At 32.3% G+C, this 23,443-nt stretch overlaps 1 protein-coding gene across 2 annotated transcripts in view; it reads left to right on the top strand.

The window, feature by feature from the left end:
• Positions 1–23,443, top strand: part of Rab32 (RAS oncogene family member Rab32) — a 62,662-nt gene that overhangs the window by 7,652 nt on the left and 31,567 nt on the right. The window contains exon 1 of one of the 2 annotated variants that reach the window (XM_072010613.1): positions 16,657–17,818. The exons of the other annotated variant lie outside the window; for it this stretch is intronic. Coding sequence (XP_071866714.1) covers positions 17,624–17,818 — 195 coding nt within the window. The 5' untranslated portion in view covers positions 16,657–17,623. Of the gene's footprint in view, positions 1–16,656; positions 17,819–23,443 lie in introns of those variants that run through there. 2 annotated transcript variants of the gene reach the window in all.

The raw sequence follows: 23,443 nt of genomic DNA, 5'->3' as shown, positions 1-23,443 counted from the left end.
AATAGAAACACTCTTATCCTTTCTTTGATCTATATATTACAGACTTTAGAGAAATTAGCCAATCCTCAATAGAAAGCTTCCTAAATGGAGCAGAGTAAATCCTAAATAGAAATTATTACTGTTTAATCATCAGCTGTGCAATTTAAAGTTTAACTTCACAAAAGAAGCTTCTTAATCTCTAAGAATCTGTACAGTTACAATATTTTCCTTATTTATAATTTGTACAATCTCTCTCACTCGGTATAACGTTTCTTGAGTAATCACTTAATTTCACGCAGAGACTTGATTTGTTTATCTATTTATTTAGCAAAACACGAACACAAGACGTATGGCACGAGGAAGAAAAGTTGTTACCGCAGTGAAAGTAATAAATGTGAAGCAAAAAAGACGAAAATAAAAAAAAGGAATATAAATATATGACAAAGATAAAAAAGCATGTAAGTATACAGGGTGTCTGCGAAATGCGTGGCACACGTTGTCGCGTGGAGAAATAAGTCGAAAAAAAAAGAACAACATTTTTTCGCTCGAGGTTTCTTTTTCGAGAAAAAAGAGCCTAAAGATCCGTCAGGTGCACGTGTACTGATTGTAAGTTTCGAGCTATCCGACTTTTCTTTTTGCTCGTGTTGATATTTATAAACATGGACAATGTCAGCATTTGCTTCCTATCATTGCCGTTATCTTATGTCCACAGTGTCCATATATGGGATGGTTTCATAAATAAGGATAACAAGTTTACTATTTAAAAATTCATTTCGTTAACGTAACGAGTGTTCAAAATGTTGCCTACGTTCCTCGCTCTGCCCGTCTAATCGGATTGTTATCAACGTGAACAGAAAGAGAAGTCGGATATCTCGAGACTTACGATTAGTACGCGTTTACCTGGCGGATCTTCAAACGCATTTTTCTCGAAAACGAAGCCTTAAACGAAGAAACGCTACTCTTTTTTTATCGACTTACTCTTGCACGTAGAATCACCACCCGACCGCTTGTACGATGATTTCGCGGATACTTCGATAAAGGGAAAAAGAAAAGGATGAAGAAGGTCGTATTATAACGACACGTTGGGAAATAAAGAACTGCGACGTCGATCGCCTTGACTCATGGCAAGATCCAGACAAGAGATCGTCTCGTTCGCAGATATTATTTGGCATAGTTGCATGTTTTGGCGACGGGATCACAAAATCTGAGACCAGACCGAGAAGAAGGCCAGAGTATTGCGTAAAGAACATGATGAAACGTTGGAATTAGTGAAATTAATAAATTGTAGTTAAGATGATTTTTCTTCAGAATCTTTTTCACGAATTATCAGCGCGATTAGCTACGATTCTTCGACGTTAATCGCGATCCTATCGGCTAGACGCGAGGAACAGGGTTAAAAAAGAGAGGATTGCATAACCGCTGCTCGTTTCTTTTTGTCGCGCTTCTATTCCAGCCGGTCGGATTAAAGTCGACCGGATCGAAGGTGTCGCGAGAATACGAAAAGCGATCGAGTTTCGTCGTGAACGACGTCGACTGACCCACATCGAATCAGGTTTGTGGTTATTTCGACGCGTCGACGACGCGAAACCGCCCCTCTTAAAAATATCCGCAGAGGAAGTTTCATTCAATTTAATTTTCATGTTAAATTAATCGTGAAACGATTAGGGTCATAAGGAAGAGATTCTATTTCATGAAATATTTTTATAGATCTTTGTTATAGTAAGAAAATGGAAATATATTTGAAAAAATGCAATTTTTCATATTTTATACGAGCGTAGATATTATATTATAGTTATTCAATGGTGTGTTATAAAATGTTGAGATATTGAAATATTCAAGTGGTCGTATCGCTCGTGATCGAACTGCTGAAATATCGATGTTTGCAGATACTACGTATAATATATATTTATGTAAATGGATGTACATTTACATGTAACCGACTGTGCGTTATTGCGCTACTGGGTTTAATATTTTAAAAGTAGACTTTAAAAGCATAAGATATGAAACATTCGTACAGCGCCGTGAAGTAAAGCTACCTATCGATTTGTCGATTTGAAAAATTTATCAGACGGATGCAGCCGAGAAATTGAAGCACGTTCGATTGTCGAAAAATATACCATCGAAGAAACCACGCTTCGAAAATGTATTTATTTAAAAAATGATGGAAAAATATTCATTAAAATATCTATTTAAAAAGTTATTAAAAATTTAACAATTTTTTAATTCCACTGGCACTTGATATATTTATTATAGAACGATTTAGTGTTCAAATTTTCAGTGGAAAAATTGCATCGTTTCTCCATGATCAAAATATAATTCAAGTTCTTGATTAGCTACGATTAATGAAAATTTCCAAATGAAATTGCGAACCTGCCAGCAATGGCAAAAGTATTTCACAATTGATCCAATTATCGCATAAATAGCGTTCTAGTGACTCACAAAAGAGACGATTGGAAAGTTATTTTGTCAAATAAACATTTCGGCCGGATCCTTATCGTTATCACTCGGCCAGACTCGCTACCGTCTGATCATCGAGTATTTGTTATCGTGTCGATGCTTTTAATTCATCCTCATTTCTGATTTTTGCACATCTTGCCACCTCTTCGAACCTTTCAAAGTTTCAGCGCTTTCGATTTTTCTATTTCCTGCGGCGTTTCCTTCATTTCTATCGATTTTCCGAACTCATCCTCAGCAGAAGGGATTCTCCTTTGACTCCAGAAAACGATATACGTATACGTTATTTTATTTACGTTGTTCAATAATTTTGCATTTAGAAAAGTTTATTCGTTGCACGTTGTTTTATTGCTCGATTTTTAAATTTTAATTTTTTAATTTTTCTTCAGACATTGTACCCTAAATTCGTTTAAAGAACGTCGAACAGGAATCGATGTACGCGAAGAAACTGACACCAAAGGTTGTACGAAAAGAATCTTGAAAGATTCACAAAGATAGTGTTATAAATTATAAGACTGTCTTTGTGATTTTTAAATTTTAATTTTTTAATTTTTCTTCAGACATTGTACCCTAAATTCGTTTAAAGAACGTCGAACAGGAATCGATGTACGCGAAGAAACTGACACCAAAAGTTGTACGAAAAGAATCTTGAAAGATTCACAAAGATAATGTTATAAATTATAAGACTGTCTTTGTGATTTTTAAATTTTAATTTTTTAATTTTTCTTCAGACATTGTACCCTAAATTTGTTTAAAGAACGTCGAACAGGAATCGATGTACGCGAAGAAACTGACACCAAAAGTTGTACGAAAAGAATCTTGAAAGATTCACAAAGATAGTGTTATAAATTATAAGACTGTCTTTGTGATTTTTAAATTTTAATTTTTTAATTTTTCTTCAGACATTGTACCCTAAATTCGTTTAAAGAACGTCGAACAGGAATCGATGTACGCGAAGAAACTGACACCAAAAGTTGTAAGAAAAGAATCTTGAAAGATTCACAAAGATAATGTTATAAATTATAAGACTGTCTTTGTGATTTTTAAATTTTAATATTTTAATTTTTCTTCAGACATTGTACCCTAAATTCGTTTAAAGAACGTCGAACAGGAATCGATGTACGCGAAGAAACTGACACCAAAAGTTGTACGAAAAGAATCTTGAAAGATTCACAAAGATAATGTTATAAATTATAAGACTGTCTTTGTGATTTTTAAATTTTAATTTTTTAATTTTTCTTCAGACATTGTACCCTAAATTTGTTTAAAGAACGTCGAACAGGAATCGATGTACGCGAAGAAACTGACACCAAAAGTTGTACGAAAAGAATCTTGAAAGATCCACAAAGATAGTGTTATAAATTATAAGACTGTCTTTGTGACTTAAGGAAAATTTGGAAAATACGTAAAAAGGCAAATATCAATTACAAATAACTTCAATCCGATGTAACAACTGTGCTTTATATCCCGACAAGTATTAACAGCAATTGTTAAACATTGAAATGAATGCTTGAAAATATTTGTACATCGTTACATTTCGTTTAACACAGAGGAATTAAACAAATTGAATCACGAAGCATCGTTCGTTCGCTCCGTTAGTCCGAGCCAATTGATTCCAGACAGTCTGATCACACACGCGGGTAATACTACTGAAAAGTTGCGCAGTGATTTTAAATCGAATTAAATGAACCCGACCGCGTGCATCGATGTGCAATTTTGATTGAAATTAAATTTTACCACCGATATTTAGCTGCTGTTAATTTCACTGTAACTCCAATATTTATTTGTCATTTATTTCGTTGAAAACGTCTCGATCAGATATCTTTGGTGAATTTTAATTTGGAGCTTTTAATTATGACTTTTTACCTTTCAGTCAAAATTTTAATTTAATGGTAACGCGTTGATTAAAATTGTAGAGAAAATTTTCATTCGGAACTTTTGCTTTTAGAATAGAAACTATTCGATTCTTTTAATTGGACATCGATCTTTATTTTTGGATTTCTGTTATGTAAGTCAATGGGTCCATTGACGTCCATAACAGACGTCCATGGGACGTCGATGGGTGTCCATTGACGTCCACAGGAACATTGTCGAAGCAAGAAACACGTGTGCCAATAATAAAGCACTTATTATAACGTTGTAATCCGATAAATATGTTTAACAAGGCGTGTAACGTGTAACTATTAGCACATCCTACTTCAATGATGATTAGTTGGACTGTGCCTACTTAAGCCACTGTATGTCGTCATCAAAGGTAACGCAACGAGAATCCAATGGCATTGGCCACGGTGTACGTAAATTCTGGACTTCGAGAAACGTTTTTAGAAGTACAAAGCTCCTTAAAATGTAAAAAATTATTAGCTTGAATTTACATTAATTAGAATTCTTAATAATCAAAATATCTCGAAAGAATCAAACTATCCCAAATACGAGATTTAGACTTTCAAGAAATTGTCCTAAATCACAAAAGTGCTTAAACTATGAAAAAAATATGAGTAACCTCAATTACACGTTATTTATGCTTCTAATCGATAATTAAAAATATTCCAAATACGAGATTTAGACTTTCGAGAAATTGCTCTGAAGCACAAAGATCTTGAAAGTTCTTGAAAGATCTTGAAAAATTGACAATATTAACAGTCGCATGAATAAAAAACAGAAAATTTTCTGAAACAAAGAGATGAACAACGAGAAAATTAATAATTAACATAATACTGGCTGTAGTGTGTAGCAGTTGATGTTAATTCTTCTGAAACAAAGAGATGAACAACGAGAAAATTAATAATTAACATAACACTGGCTGTAGTGTGTAGCAGTTGATGTTAATTCTTCTGAAACAAAGAGATGAACAACGAGAAAATTAATAATTAACATAACACTGGTTGTAGTGTATAGCAGTTGATGTTAATTCTTCTGAAACAAAGAGATGAACAACGAGAAAATTAATAATTAACATAGCACTGGTTGTAGTGTATAGCAGTTGATGTTAATTCTTCTGAAACAAAGAGATGAACAACGAGAAAATTAATAATTAACATAACACTGGTTGTAGTGTGTAGCAGTTGATGTTAATTTTTCTGAAACAAAGAGATGAACAACGAGAAAATTAATAATTATCATAACACTGGTTGTAGTGTGTAACAGTTGATGTTAATTCTTCTGAAACAAAGAGATGAACAAAGAGAAAATTAATAATTATCATGACACTGGTTGTAGTGTGTAACAGTTGATGTTAATTCTTCTGAAACAAAGAGATGAACAACGAAAAAATTAATAATTAACATAACACTGGTTGTAGTGTGTAGCAGTTGATGTTAATTTTTCTGAAACAAAGAGATGAACAACGAGAAAATTAATAATTAACATAACACTGGTTGTAGTGTGTAGCAGTTGATGTTAATTTTTCTGAAACAAAGAGATGAACAACGAGAAAATTAATAATTAACATAACACTGGTTGTAGCGTGTAGCGGTTGATGTTAATTGTTGTTTCACCAAACACTATGGTAAATCCCATTCTTTTTACATGTCATCGGTCCTTAATGTCCACTCTTGGCCTTACATCGTATTTATTTATCATTCTCCAGCATACATTTGTATCTCGACAATTACTATAATGACATGCTGTACGTATTTGTATTAATTGTATTAACTGCATAATAATTGTATCAATACATATGTGTAATATGTATATGTGCACGTAATTTATAATAAATATTTTGCAACTTATAAAAAGAAACATAATATTGCATGTTCTAATAGATTTGTTCTCCATAAATAAATCGAAATTAATCTTGATTCTTGAATCAATAATCTTGAATCATAACTCGTATTTCTTGACATTTTTGTGTTTCGAAATGAAAAATCGCAAATCGTCACTGATATCAAGGCGGTGCAGCGACCAGATAAAATTCACGATAGTGAATGGAGAGCAAACACCGACGAACGACCAACGCAACCGTTTCCACTTGAAACACGCTAAGGAAACACGTATTTCTCGAGTAGGATGCAATCGCGTGACACGTCGATTCGCAAGAAACCTGCAGCGCAATTGGCTGCCGATTTTCGTTGCATCGAAAGCACTTTCCAAGAATTGGAACTTCAGTGCGATGCATTTGTGTCAAGGTTTATGATTTTTAACTTGAAACTTTAATTCGATTATTCGGTGTGCGATCTCATTAATATCAAATATTGCGCTAGTATTTGTACTGTAAAATGTTTATACTTTTAACTTCGACTATCAGTGTTTGTTTATCACATTCGGTTTATAAATTATCAACTACTAATTATCTGATCTTTTTATCAGTTTCTAATTTCTAATTGCTAATGATCAGTCTGAAACGTGAAATTATTATTTTTCAAGGCCCAAGTGCTAAAGGGAATTTTCAAAGGAAAATATTGAAGCATCTTAAAAACTCGTGCATCAGTCGATTTTTCCTCGCACAGCGTATCTTCCGCTCGAAAAGATACGATTTAGTCGAAAGCCGATCGGTCGAACGGCGTAAATTTTCGTGTTCCGTTTCTCGGTTCTCGAAGATTATCAACGTGTTCGTTATCACTCGTTATCAAGCTTGACCCCGCTTAATGGTGTAATCACGAATCCATTTCTTATAACCATGATTTATCAGTAAAACACCATCGGTCCTCTGTTACTAACCGATAAAAGATTTACGGTATTTTCTTCTTAAAAATGTAATGTAGGAAGCTCTGACGCAAGAATCTTCAAGATAAACCAATCTGAAATTTGGTACAATTTGTTAGAGTTTGCGTACGGCCACCGTTTCATCATCCTTTCATCATTTGTTATTAAATCATCCATTCATTATTTGTTATTAAATTTGGAAAAAATTAATTATAGAGATAACGAGGGTTTTTTTTCAAAAAGTATATAATCTTTTCTTTTTTAAATTCAATTGAAATCTTGATCGCTGATATTGAAAATTTTAGTTCTAATTTGGTTTACAACAAGTTACAGATAAACAAAATGTACATTTTCATTACTTTTCGAGAAATTCATTAGTATGCACATTCGTTGATCTTTTCGAACGAACACGAAGGTCGAAAATATTTTTATACGAAATTTTAATATAAAAATTGCTCGTTGACCAGTATTTTCTTCGAATATGTCAACAATCGTTCAACTTTTGTTGACGAAATTTTTCCCATCTGTAACAGTTACCAAGAAAGCTTTTAAAGAATAGAACTTGCTGGTAGGGTGGTTTCACCCCTTAAATCTGTGTCAGCGGAGCTAAAAAGGGGCACGTCTGGAAAAGAGAAATCTACGATTATCGGCTTTTTTTTTAAAGTTTCGTTCAAATCGGAGCCAGATCTTTCGATGTTTCTTAGAAACCCAAATAACATAGGCGCCGCTTTTAATCTCGTTACGCCGTCAACAAGCAATTTCGCAATCAACCAATTAAACGAACTACAAAAAACGTCCTCTTAACATGCAAAACATGGTAGCGTCTGAACGATTAAGCAAAATCAAACTCGCTATCTACCTTAATCAACCAAATTTCAGACGTTCAGAAATTAAACGATCGATAAGACGATTTAAAAAGCGGACGAACCTAATCACTTCATAAAATTAGTCTCGACCTTTCGCGACTTCCGATTGATAAGCCACACGCTAATTACATCGATAACGAGATGAATTTTTAGCGAAAAACACGACGGGGATAATAACGACGAGACTGAGAACGAGGAAACAAGAGAATGAGAAATGGTAATTACTGTTTTTCGCTGTTGCAATTTCGTTTGCAAATAACAGCGATCAACGTTGCGTCGTATTAAATGGCAAACGATCGATGGTTCATCGTGAATAGAGCGCGGATTTTATGCAAATTGACATATTTATGGGAGCAATTGGAACTTTTAAGTAGGAATTCGTTTTATCCATTAAGAATCATTATTTGTTAATATTAATTACTATTTATTATATGATAGAAAGGGTATAAGTCAAATGTACATATATAATACAATACTAAATATAATACAACATATACATACGAAATAAATACCTATACGTATATATACGCGAAAAACAAGAAAATAAATAAAAGGAAAAAAGCAGTAGAAAAAGAACGATAGCAAAGTGAAATAAAAATATAATGCAATGACAAAAATACGACAACTAAAAACATGATCTAAACAGTGAGTATAGCCTGATATCTATAAAGATTTCTTGAAATATTGAGTAGAAGCACAGACAAAATCGATCTCATTCGCAAGTGTGTTTATTATAACAAATACTCTACTTTAGGTATTTTTTTTATTTTCTTGTATATGATGCGCGTTCTACGTATTTTTCGCGTCTTTAAATTGTTCTTAGTCATGGAATGTCAATGAAAATGTGTAGTCACGAAGACGAAGAGTGCTGAGGAAGGAGCTAGAAAATATTCGTTGCTAAATAAATTTCCATCTCCAAATTAGATAATACAATTATTAGTAGACTGTGGATTTTTATGTATTTTTATATTTTTATAGACACGTTTACAGAAACGAAATTCGAATGGAAATTTGTTTCATCTGCCAGATATTATAATAAATAATCTGTTTTTGTAGTTAGATTGATCAATACTTAATAATTGGTAGTTAGATTGATCATAGACAATAGATGTGTATCAGTAAAATAAAGATAAAATGAAGTTACGTGTATGAATGGATGAATGTGTGTGTAGATGATTAAGTGAAAATTCATCGTGCAATATATACATTAATTATTTAAACATAATTTAAAACATTATAGATTTCATAGATTTCATAGACGGTTATTATAGAAATATTTCTAGAAAACATTCTGCGTCTATAAAAAAGTTATAGGTAGAGTAAAATTGATTTTGAAAAATCATTGATCGAATGACTCCACAGTGGAGTCACCAGTACTCAACGTATTAAGAAAACAGAAATCTCAGTCACGTTGAATGTCCATTGGATTTGGGCTTTACAGTCGACATGTTAAGCCTCTAAATTCGTAAAACAAATAATTGTAAACTAAAAAAAAAAAAGAAAAAATAGAAGATCACGTTAAATGTAGTTTTATCACGAAAATATTCTGTTCCCGTGGGAACAGCTCTGAATCTTCAAGAAAGTAAAACACGATTACGTACTACACGTCGCATCGAACATCATTTCGTCAGGAAAATATTCAGAGAAAATATTCTGTTTCTACAGAGAACATCTGTAAATCTTCCTTGCGAAGAAAGAAATACGCGTTTCGCGAAATAAATGTGGCCCGTTCAATTTCCATATATCGAGACGAGATTCAATTTGTTCTGCAACGCCAATTTGCCGATTTATGGCAGGCGTTGCATCGTAAATTCGCGAGAAACGTTCAATCGTTCTTGTTCCATCCTTTTCCCTCCCCACAAAACGACAACAGCCAGCCGAAAAATGTCATTGAACGCTACTGATAATCGGTAGAAACTTTGAAACGAAAATTCTTTTTCTTTTTTTTTATTCCCCTGTCGAATCCGCGAATTTTTATTTTTCCCGTCTTTTTATGTTTCGGTTACACGCGCATGATAGTTGAACCGTGTACCGCAGATAAAACATGAAAATAATCGTCCAAAGTTTTGTTGGCTATTTTTACAAGCGGAAGGCAATCTTTGTTTTACAAAACTGCGATACTCGCAATCAATCGAAACTCTGAATACATGAATACAGTTTGTTTTCGATCGTCGCTGTTCGATCGTGTTTATTCCGTTTGTTCAATCGGAATACAATTATTCAATCAAGGTCGTGTTCTTTGTTTCTCTATTCTTTTTCACTTTTTCAATGTTTTTTGGTTTCAGCTTTAATCACTTTTCGATACAGCGATGCCTTCTTGCCCATTTATGGGAAATGTTTCATTGAAATTAACAACGGATTTGTTAAATACATGTAATTATCGTGTAGTTAAGCTTTTTTATTTTATTGCGTTGAATAAATTGAAATTTGAGCAAATACGAGTAATATTATTACTTTAATAGATGAATTAGTTAAAATTAATCGATTCATTTATTTTGCTTTAATAGAAGATTAAAAAAAAAAAAAAAAAAAGAAAAAACTGAGACTTTAGTAACGCATAGATACACTAAGGAAACTAAAACTGTTTTAAATGAAAATAGGAGGAAATTTCTTCCCACAACAACGACAGATACTTACATCAATGCATCGTTAAAGCTCATGATTAAAAAGGTTAAAGAATTGCAAAAGTTTAGAGTAACCTAAATACGTTTAAAAATATTACAAAATCTAACTCGAAATGTTAGACCTAGAAAAGTTCAAGAAACTTCAAAAGGGACAATGAAGTAGAAGCAACGAAATCAAAACTATTTCTAAGTCCATTTCATATTATTTTGTCTACAAAAAGTCTAATCCGAGAATCGTCGCGTGGAAATGTTATCACGGGTCGTTTCTGGGTTAAGAGAAATCGCGATCAATCCGGTTAAAATCCGCGTCTTCGTTGTCACGAATGATTTATTATCATCCAAGAGTTTTATTATCATTAATGTTAACCAATGCGATAATGTTACGCGCCTCGTCTATATTTGTCTTCCTGTTTTGATTAAAAATCCTAAATAACAATCATTGTTTTCCTTTCGAGCATCTTCTGTGATTGACCAAATCCCAATAGAATTATTCATCTCTTTCGACTAGTTTCTAGTTCCAATATTATGTTTTAAATTACGGTTCGAGGTGGCTCAATTTTAGATTACTATATCAGCATGAGATTTAATTTTCATGCACCTACAAAACCGTGTGACTCTATCATTGTTTGCTGTATTATGACATTATACTATCACGTAATATAAGGCATAAAAGTATACTACAAAAATATCATAAAATGTATCATGACACCACATATATTCCGTAATATATCACATAATATAAGGCACAGAAGTATACTACAAATATATCATGACATCACATATATTCCATAATATATCACGTAATGTAAGGCACAAAAATATACTACAAAAATATCATCAAGTATACTACAAATATATCATGACATCACGTATATTCCGTAATATATCACGTAATGTAAGGTACAAAAGTATACTACAAATATATCATGACACCACATATATTCCGTAATATATCACATAATATGAGGTACAAAAGTATACTACAAATATATCATGACATCACGTATATTCCGTAATATATCACGTAATGTAAGGCACAAAAGTATACTACAAAAATATCATCAAGTATACTACAACTATATCATGATACCACATATATTTCGTAATATATCACGTAATGTAAGGCACAAAAATATACTACAAAAATATCATCAAGTATACTACAAATATATCATGACATCACGTATATTCCGTAATATATCACGTAATGTAAGGTACAAAAGCATACTACAAATATATCATGACACCACATATATTCCGTAATATATCACATAATATGAGGCACAAAAGTATACTACAAATATATCATGACATCACATATATTCCATAATATATCACGTAATGTAAGGCACAAAAATATACTACAAAAATATCATCAAGTATACTACAAATATATCATGACATCACGTATATTCCGTAATATATCACGTAATGTAAGGTACAAAAGTATATTACAAATATATCATGACACCACATATATTCCGTAATATATCACATAATATGAGGCACAAAAGTATACTACAAATATATCATGACATCACGTATATTCCGTAATATATCAGGTAATGTAAAGCACAAAAGTATACTACAAAAATATCATCAAGTATACTACAACTATATCATGACATCACGTATATTCCGTAATATATCACGTAATATAAGGAACAAAATTATACTACAAAAATATCATCAAGTATACTACAAATATATCGTGACACCACATATATTCCTATTTTCCAATGAAGTATCTTTTTTACGAGGTTTTACATTTAACTCTCGTAGTACAGCGTAACTCTATTTATTTGAATCGCATTTATTCAGACGAAATTTTAATTGATAGGTTTCACCGATTGAATTCGCTTGTATGAACGCGAGCTCCAATCAATTGCGAATAAAAAATAATATTTATCGAGGAAAATTGATCATCTCCAGTTATATATATAAACTGTTTGTTTCCTTACAAGTTTAGACGAATGGAGTTTTGCAAAAATTCTTGCCGTCGTATGAAAGTGTTATTAAACAACAGGTGATCTAATATATTTGGATGTAATTAATTAGCATTGGTATTAGCATTGAAATGCACAGTCGAATTTAACTTGAAAAACACCTTTCGAATGAAGGAAGACAAGATGCAAAAATGTACAAAATGCATATGATATTGAAAAATATATAGAATATTCAAAACTGAGAATTTGTTATAATTTCAAATAAATTAAACAAATCTCTAACTCTATCGTGTTCCTTCGACCATTTTTGTCTTAATTTTATTTTTCTATAAATATGAGAAGATTCCTATTCGTGCGCTTGATTCTTCGCTTTTAATCGATCACCTTGCAAAAACATTGCCAATCTTTTCCGTTTGCTAAAATAAAAGCAAGACTGGCGCGTAAAAATTCAATGCTCGTAACGACGTTCAGTTCTATTTCTTCTTCTCGCGTTTATAAAAATAGGAATTTGACGAAGAATCCGTAATGTAGCGATAACCCAGGCCATGTGAAAGCATCGGGAATCGAGACTCTCGTTCGTTGAATATCTTTAACAGTTTTTCACCATGCGATAAGCTGGCGTCGGAATCGACGTGCAGCTGATTTGTCGGCGAGCTGAAACTCAATTGTCCGATTCGTGTACGGACGACACAGGTAACGATGCAACGAGTACGGCTTCCGGTACTTGGATCAAGCTACAATCGATACTCGTCGCAATGAACCGACGCGATGGTTTAACAACTGCGTATGCGAAGCGCTGCCATGAGAAAAGCACTCTGCAATCGAGTTGAAATTTACTGACACGAATCGCGATCTGTGTCGATGTTCCACGCTGATACGCATATACGTCACGAGAATGAGGAAATTTGCGATTTGTTTATAGAACGAGCTTGATGCTGTTCGATTAGATGTCTCGGTATAGAAAAATTTGTTTTTTTAATTGTACGACTGTGCAGAGCAAGTACTGGCGTGTACTGTGCGCACGTTTAGGGTTGAATTATTCTATTATAATTAAATGGAGAATATACACGTGCAAAAATTCGTATCTTAAAATGATGAGAAAATAGAATTTTCAGATGGAAAAACTTGTTTTTTCATTACACACGTATGTACAGCAAGTGGTTTGGCGTGTACACGTTTTGCGGTTCAATTATTATAATTAGATGGCGAATATACACGTGCAAAAATTCGTATCTTAAAATGATGAAAAAATGGAACTTTCAGGTGGAAAAATTTGTTTTTTAATTACACCCGCGTCTAAAGCGAGTATTTTCGTGTGTACTGGGCACACGTTCGGGGGCGAAATATTATAATTAGATCGTGAATATTTATGCAAAATTTCAGATTCTTATAAGAAGAATAAAACAGTGGATCTTGAGCAGAAAATATTATGCTATCTATTGAATATTGTAAAAAGTACTGTACTTCGTATGTGTTTTTGCATATTAGGTGCATCCTACGCAAGAATGCATAGAATTTCACGAATCCACGATTTAATTGTAATAACAGCGGAGTTTATCGTGTCAGGTTAAGCAATAATTTTCTATAGAAATTAATATCTTCATTTACACGCTTCTATGCAATTCAGTCACTTGCGTGTGTTTACTTTCAGAGTTAAAGTGCAATAAAAAACGAACGCTACAGAGTTGAATTTCAAATTTAAAATTGGATCTCCAATTTGGTTTATGAAATTTATTTAGTTTGATCGAATGTAGTATTAATAGTAATAGTATTAAGTGTAGTATTAAATTAATATACAAATTAAAATAAATTCGTTCATAATTGTTTCGCGATAAAACATCGGTTAACACAAGAATTGTGAATGGAAGTTGACGAGTCACTGGGAAAGGTAAAGAATCAGTGAAAATAGAGGACTGCATAGAAAATGTGCACGATGACAGTGATAAAAAAACAGGAAACAGATAAAACGAACGAATGATAGGACAGAAGCTGCTTACGTCAAGGGAATTTTATTTTCATGAGTATCTGTTTTTGAAATCATTAAACAATTTTACAAGGCTGAATTTATAGCACGTCAAATGTTGGCGTAAATTGATAAATAAGTGAATTGTGAAATTGTCGCTTGGCGATTAGTATTTTTAGTCGTAGCTCGACGCGATTTTCTGCCAACGTTTGTGAAATTTTTAAAACACAGAAAGATGTAAAATTTTCTAACAATCTCCTGATTTATCACAAACAATAAAAAGTCATAAAATCTTGTCAAAACGTGCAAAGATGTTCGACCGAGTTCTCGTTATTTTCGAAATTATGACGCTGAATTTTTCTTATCCCTTAAAAATGGAGACGACGACTGCTTATGAGAACAAAAAAGTTACTGCGTTTCTGTATACTACTCGCCTTAGGGGAAAGAGCTTTTAAGCTACAGCGATTTTAAGCGTTCAAAGGTTCGTCGGACAAGTCCGGCACTTCCAGCGTTATTTCGTCTACGTGAGTTAGACTGAAACTCGCGATCCAAACTTTTATTTGCATCTTCTTACTTCTAATATTTTTTTATATCTAGTCAGTGTTTAGAATGATTGCTGTCCGGTTTTGTCTTAAACTGTCTTACTGAAAATTTGACCGACCCTTTGTCGATATTTATTTTCTGATTAATTTATTAGTAACTTTTTAATCAATTGGAAACTTGAAGTTTTAAATCTTATTGTTCTATCCTCAAAATCTCAATTCTTAGAATCAGAAGATTACCGCAGGAGTCTGATTAATCTCCTCCAAATTTTATCGAAATTTAAGACATAGAATTCCAAAGAAGATGTTTGAAATTTCACTAAAATTGAAGAATCGGAACTCCATTCAATCTCCAAACCTTGCTAAAGTCTACGAATCGATACTTTCTTTCACTTTCGAAGTTTGAAAAAGCTCAAAAGTCAAGATTTAATTCGATGGAATGACTCCAACAAATCTTCAAATGTTACAAAAATTCAGGACTTGTTTGGCTCGGAATTTCCTCCAAGCTTCGCCAAAATTCAGCACTTGTTAAATTCACGAGTTCTTTCTTCCGTCAGGATTTAAGACTTCTTCGCTTCTTCTGAATTTCAGAAAAATTCATCGCATCTTTGACAATTGGAATTGCCTGTAAATTTCAGAAAAATCCTTCAATTCGGATCATTCTACAAACCTCGAGGAAAGTTCAGAACTTCTGAAATACAGGCTCTTCCTACAAATTTCCTCAAGAATCGCAGAAGTTTCTGCAAATCTTCAAAAATATTCAGGTCATCTTCGATCTAGAGCTTTCATCGTCTTAAAAATTCAGGACTTTCCTCGCATTCGGGATTCTCTCCGATGTTAAAATTCAACGTCGATGATACTCTGACGAACGTGATCTCGCGAAACGCGTTATAAATATACGTTGCTCCTCCCAAAACCGAGAATATTCTACGAGAGATATCGTTATTCTATACATTGCAGAAGAAGATTTAATAATAAGATAAGAGTGGCCACGCGACCGATTTGTGCGTCTTGTATTTCCGCGCATCGAAAAGAAACTGTGGCTGCACGACGACGCCTAGGCACCATCATTTTTTTCTATCGTCAACAGACGATAACGTGTCGCCAACGATAACGTTTCCCAGACTAACCCCGGGACCAATAAATGCTGGGACTTTGCCTCCGAGTAGCGCACAATCCACGCGGTCGTTTCACAAATTCACGCTTCTCCCACGCATCTCCTTTTGCCTCTTCTTCAATTCCGATCGGATCCAGCTCGTTCCATCATCGACAGGAACGTAGACCTTCGAAGCTAAATATGATGCAATCCTGGAAGATTTTTCTATTCGAAAATATTATTGATATTTGTAAAATGGACGAATTATACATAATTACCAAGTAATTTAATTTACTGAACGAGTAGTGTCTGAACGTGATATCGAATTGAACCGGTGTTGATGCGGATTACGAGATTTTTCGTGAACATTCTGTGAATTTTGGTGATTTATCAATGGAAGACGATCTGTGAGTATTTTCAGAAGTTGTATGGTACTTTTAACAGAAACTTAAAGAACAAAGAAGCGTTGTTTATGGAGATTTTGTTGTCCATGTTATTTGTTATTAGTCACTAAATAATTAGTGACTAATTTAATTTAATTTAAAACGCAGAGACAATCAGCTAATATCGAATGATCAACTTTGTACTGTTACATAGTGAGTTTCCTAAACATTGGTGGATTGATAGCGTTGCCTGAGCAAACTGGAGAACTGTCGTGTTTAGAAGCGATAGTAGACGCTGCAGTATAATAACTTGAACCGTGAAGCTGTTCGAATGGTCACCGGTGCTCTGCGGAAGATGAAAGTTGAGGAAGGTTTTGTTCCGAGCTTGTCTTCAGGAAGTTTTCTAAGAAGACTTTATTGAAAGGTTGTATTGCTTCCTCGAGAGTAAGTCTTGTTTATAATTGCAGTAGAAAATAATTGAGAATCGAGCAAAGTCGCAGATATAAAATATTGAAAGTGCTATCAGAGGCAATCTTTTTACTGCACAATTGAAAAGGTAATTTTGTGTACTAGTAAAGAGTTGAATTAAATATCGAAATTCTACCAAATAAAATTGGACAGTATATTGAAATTGGAGCCTCTCCAAATACGACGATCAAACTTACAGATATTCTAAATTATTAATAATATTTTAGAAAAAAAGAAGTTGAAAAAGAACAAATATTCTAACAATATCGAAACTTATCGATACGGTAAAAACCGGTTAGAGCCACTCGAAATATTGCACAGCTCCAAGCAAAGTAACAGATATTCAAAGTTATCAATAATACTTTATCGAAGAAGAGTCAAGAAAACGTGTATTAAAGAGAAATTCTACAGAAATCGAAGCTTATCGGTATACGACAAAAACTAATTAGCATCTTTTTAAATATACACAGACCGTCGTAAATGTCGTAATGCTAAAGATCATAGAACACTGCATCGACGTAGAAACCAAGTAAAAATATCTGCGCACATCGAATGATAAAAAATATTGAGATTTTTGTGGCCTTTTCAAGCCACTGGTTACCAAGTTAATTACTCACAACTGATTAGAAGTATCGGGACGTGAAGTTCCTCGACTTTAAAAATGTTGGATCGTAACGTGGTGTTGGTTCTTCGAACCAGACAAGACAGGACTGAAAGACGTTTGAGACACATAAAGGAGGCGAATCCGCCACCGATGGAACCACCGCCGCAGTTGCTCAATAATAATTACCTGTACATCGATCTGAACATGAACTTCAGCGAGAACACTAAGCAACAGCCCACCAAAACGAGAAAGGTAGGCGTTTTTTTGATATTGTTACTGCTATTCTCATCAAAATCTTCAGATTTTCGTTTGTCTTTGTTGGAATATCAATTCGTTTCTTGCGTTGATTAGGAGGATTGATATTTAGGAAAGAATATTCTTTATCTGAAGGTAACAAAAGTTTCTTTGAGGATGGTTGCTTTGAGACGATAATAAATTTATTGAAATTTGTGAATTATAAATATTATATTTTAATTATATATTTAACTATATTTTAATTATTATATTATAATTATAAATATTATTCGTTATAAGTTATCGATACGATTATCGAATATATTAAAATATATAGATTATTAATATTTTTTATCTGAAGGTAACAAAAGTTTCTTTGAGGATGGTTGCTTTGAGACGATAATAAATTTATTGAAATTTGTGAATTATAAATATTATATTTTAATTATATATTTAATTATATTTTAATTATTATATTATAATTATAAATATTATTCGTTATAAGTTATCGATACGATTATCGAATATACTAAAATATATAGATTATTAATATTTTTTATCTGAAGGTAACAAAAGTTTCTTTGAGGACGATTGCTTTGAGACGATAATAAATTTATTGAAATATGCGAATTATAAATTCGTTATCGAATATACTAAAATGTATAGATTATTAATATTTTTTATCTGAAGGTAACAAAAGTTTCTTTGAGGATGGTTGCTTTGAGACGATAATAAATTTATTGAAATTTGTGAATTATAAATATTATATTTTAATTATATATTTAACTATATATTTTAATTATTATATTATAATTATAAATATTATTCGTTATAAGTTATCGATACGATTATCGAATATACTAAAATATATAGATTATTAATATTTTTTATCTGAAGGTAACAAAAATTTCTTTGAGAATGGTTGCTTTGAGACGATAATAAACTTATTGAAATATGCGAATTATAAATTCGTTACCGAATATACTAAAATGTATAGATTATTAATATTTTTTATCTGAAGGTAACAAAAGTTTCTTTGAGGATGGTTGCTTTGAGACGATAATAAATTTATTGAAATTTGTGAATTATAAATATTATATTGTAATTATATATTTAATTATATTTTAATTATTATATTATAATTATAAATATTATTCGTTATAAGTTATCGATACGATTATCGAATATACTAAAATATATAGATTATTAATATTTTTTATCTGAAGGTAACAAAAATTTCTTTAAGGACGATTGCTTTGAGACGATAATAAATTTATTAAAATATGCGAATTATAAATTCGTTATCGAATATACTAAAATGTATAGATTATTAATATTTTTTATCTGAAGGTAACAAAAATTTCTTTAAGGACGATTGCTTTGAGACGATAATAAATTTATTAAAATATGCGAATTATAAATTCGTTATCGAATATACTAAAATGTATAGATTATTAATATTTTTTATCTGAAGGTAACAAAAATTTCTTCGAGGACGATTGCTTTGAAACGTTAATAAATTTATTGAAATTTGTGAATTATAAATTCGTTGTAAGTGTACGGTTATCGAATATATAAAATGTATAGATTATTGAAATTGTGCTTTTGGAAATACAATGAACTTTAAGAGAAGAATAGACGACAGAGTGAATAAACTTGATCCCATGGATAAATAGGATGCGTGAGAAGAAGAGTATCATAGATGTGTTCTCTAAGACCGAGTTATTTCACTTTCTCCGACTTAGTATCGCCGTGAGAGAATCTCGGTTCGATGAAACCGAGCGAAAATAATTAGGTTTAGAGGCACAGCTGGAGAATACCGGAAACGGTATAATTCGTTTCGTAACAGCGACAATTTGACATCTCTTTCCGGTGCCATTATTCGTCTACCGCGAGTAATTATCCGCCTTGTCAAACATTTATCGCGATAATTGCCAATAAATCAAACGAAAATTATCGAGGATTAACTGTTCAACCGGAAAAACTTCCTCGTTTATTTTCATCGTGAAAATAATTGCTACTTACAAATTGTCAATTCTTTTAATAGAAAGTTGTACACGTAGCTGCTTTAGAGAATTGGAATTTTACTTTCATTTAATGCACGTAAATTCTTAATGTTCAAATTGATTTTATGCAATTTTTGTGTGGTTAAATATTTTGGCGAATTTTTATTTTTCCAGTGAATTATTTCTAATTCTTTCGAGATAGGGTTTTTTTATTCTTTTTGTGAATGAACTTACGTAGTAATATGATGATAATGTAATGATTGTAATATACTTAAATTTGAAGGAAAAAAGTGGACCAAGCAGAGCTTTAAAATGGAACATGTAGATTCATTCGTAACGAGATCCTATGGTTCAATAAGTTTTAGGAAAATTGCCTTTTCAGTGTTACTTTAGGACGTTATGTTTCATTAGTCCTGAAATTACGCTTCGAAAATAGCTTTCTATATTGTAGTATAATTTATAACCGTGCTTTATAAAATATGTGTTAAGGATAGAACCACGAGACACCATAAGTCTAGAATCGATTTTTGGGTTCATTTTATAGAAGAGATTTTTGTAGGACATTTTATAGAATCCAGAACTTTGTAGAAACAGAATTTTGTTGAATTGTATTATATGATTTTATATAAAGCTTTTATAGAATATAGATCTTTAGGGATCTAGAATTTTGTAGATTTCATAGAATCCAGAAATTGAAATTTTATGTTTCCTCGAAAGGAATTTTATAGTATCGCTTATTTTTATTCTGTAAAAATCCTTGTTCGTATTTTACGAAAAGAAAGTTAAACAAAGTATCACAGTCACTTTTTTTATTCTCTATACAAAAATACAAAATATTAAGAATTGATGATTTAAGCGAGATATTTCCATTATAATTCCACCAAATTTAGCCTACGAGAGACAAGGCAAACACAAACGCAGGACTATCGTCTTCCGTCTTTCCTCCCATACGTCTTTTTCATACGTCCTCTTCGTACGTCAAACTTCACAAAATTAAGATTAAAGTATCTTTCGAACAAAGTGTATTCACGCACAACAAGTACCTTGATACTTTTGTACGGAGAATAAAAAAAGGACGCATCAATCGATGGATAAGAAAATATAAGATTTCCTCTAAAGAAACACCGATAACCTTGAAATTGCTTCAATTTTCCCGGAGAAGGTTCTTCGTACAATCGTAAATAAGGCAGATATTTAGGTGATCTGATTTACTTGAGACACCCTGTATAAGAATGCGTGTGCCTGGAGAAAAGGACAGTAACGTAGAATAACGAGACAGAACTTGTAGGATGTCTCGTCAGTCAACAGTCTCAGATATTCATAGGATTCTCCCCTTGGAAGCAACGAGGCTGCACGTCGCTCGTAATTTGGCTTACTGTCAACCTTTTAGCAGAGCTTTCACCGCCAGGCATCCTTCTCTCTTGGTTGCTGTCGAATCGCGAACAGACGAATCGCCATTATCGTCGCGAGAATGTAAGTTTTCACCGTGACTGTACGTAGTTCATTTTCTAAAAATTCATCCGTCTGTTCTGAGACGCTTTGTGTTCGTAGAAATATACGGTAAAATATAGCGTGGTCAATTAAAAATCACTGCGCGCAACACGTGTCAGATAAACGTGGAGAATCACTACGACATGGTTAATTTGAAACTATGGTGTGCGAGATGCGCAGGTATTTATTTCTGAGTAAATCTACCGATTTAATTGTTTATTATTTAATTCTGCAGTAAAACGTGATTGACATAAAATTCCTAAGGTTTCTTAAATTCTTGAGATTTCTAAAATTGGATTAGAAAGAAAAAAATAGGATTTTAAGGTTTCATTGAGAATTGGAATTGCATGGTGCGCTGAGATGTCATTGCGAGAACGTAGATGCCGAATGGCGAATGAAATTAGGCTGTTGTATCGTATTCGCATGGGAGATATTTTCTTAAATTTATGATAAATAATTGAGAAACTATTTTTAATAATTTCTCCAGCAATTAATTTGAAATTATGGTGTGCGAGATGCGCAGGTATTTATTTCTGAGTAAATCTAGCGACTTAATTGTTTATTATTTAATTCTGCAGTAAAATTCGACTGACATAAAATTCCTAAGGTTTCTTAAATTCTTGAGATTTCTAAAATTGGATTATAAAAAAGAAAAAAAAAAAATAGGATTTTAAGGTGCGCTGAGATGTCATTGCGAGAACGTAGATGCCGAATGGCGAATGAAATTAGGCTGTTGCATCGTATTCGCATGGGAGATATTTTCTGAAATTTATGATAAATAATTGAGAAACAATTTTAATAATTTCTCCGGCAATTAATTTGAAATTATGGTGTGCGAGATGCGCAGGTATTTATTTCTGAGTAAATCTAGCGACTTAATTGTTTATTATTTAATTCTGCAGTAAAATTCGACTGACATAAAATTCCTAAGGTTTCTTAAATTCTTGAGATTTCTAAAATTGGATTATAAAAAAGAAAAAAAAAAAATAGGATTTTAAGGTGCGCTGAGATGTCATTGCGAGAACGTAGATGCCGAATGGCGAATGAAATTAGGCTGTTGCATCGTATTCGCATGGGAGATATTTTCTGAAATTTATGATAAATAATTGAGAAACAATTTTAATAATTTCTCCGGCAATTAATTTGAAATTATGGTGTGCGAGATGCGCAGGTATTTATTTCTGAGTAAATCTAGCGACTTAATTGTTTATTATTTAATTCTGCAGTAAAATTCGACTGACATAAAATTCCTAAGGTTTCTTAAATTCTTGAGATTTCTAAAATTGGATTATAAAAAAAAAAAAAAAAATAGGATTTTAAGGTGCGCTGAGATGTCATTACGAGAACGTAGATGCCGAATGGCGAATGAAATTAGGCTGTTGTATCATATTCGCATGGGAGATATTTTCTTAAATTTATGATAAATAATCGAGAAGCTATTTTTAATAATTTCCCCGGCGATTGACAACGAGAGAGCTAATTTAAGTTTTATTATGAAAATAGCATCGGGCATCGTGCGATTAACGAAATCTCACGAATCTTTTTCTAATTAAAGCTATCACCTTAATTCAATCTATTTGATAACGTTATCTGACTGTTGCATAATTTTATTTGCCGCTGTTTCCAAGATATTCAGCAGGATATCAAAATTACATAAACTCGTTCGTAAATAATCGCTCGTAGAGCTCTTTATTTCTGCTACACTCTTTCTTTTTTACATGTTTTCGTTCTTGAATTCGGAGAATACTTGCAGAATCTTTCTCGTTAGATTAATCGAATAAAATGGTCTAATCATAATTCTGCTGAAACGTTACGTCATATATTTATTTATAAAACTACTATCTTTTCTTCGGTTTCTATCAAAAAACAAGCTAAAAAGTTAATTCCATGAAAAATCACATTTTTATTATTTCACGTGCATCTGTGCTTACTGAAAAAACATTATATAATCGTATCAAAATATTCGCTGTTATTTCGATTGCTGCCTATATTCGATGAAATATTTGAAGAAAAATACACAATTAAATGAATTGACATCGAAAATTTGTAAAACATTGTCCTTTTCATCAGTTTTTCTCATCAATCACGTATACTTTGCATTGCATAGATTTTTTAAAATAGAGAATTCATTATGTTTTTCAACTTG

The sequence above is a fragment of the Bombus fervidus genome, chromosome 9 (genome assembly GCF_041682495.2).
Source record: "Bombus fervidus isolate BK054 chromosome 9, iyBomFerv1, whole genome shotgun sequence".
NCBI lineage: Eukaryota > Metazoa > Arthropoda > Insecta > Hymenoptera > Apidae > Bombus > Bombus fervidus.
The sequence above is the reverse complement of the archived record's forward strand: the minus strand, read 5'-3'. Positions and strand labels throughout refer to the sequence as shown.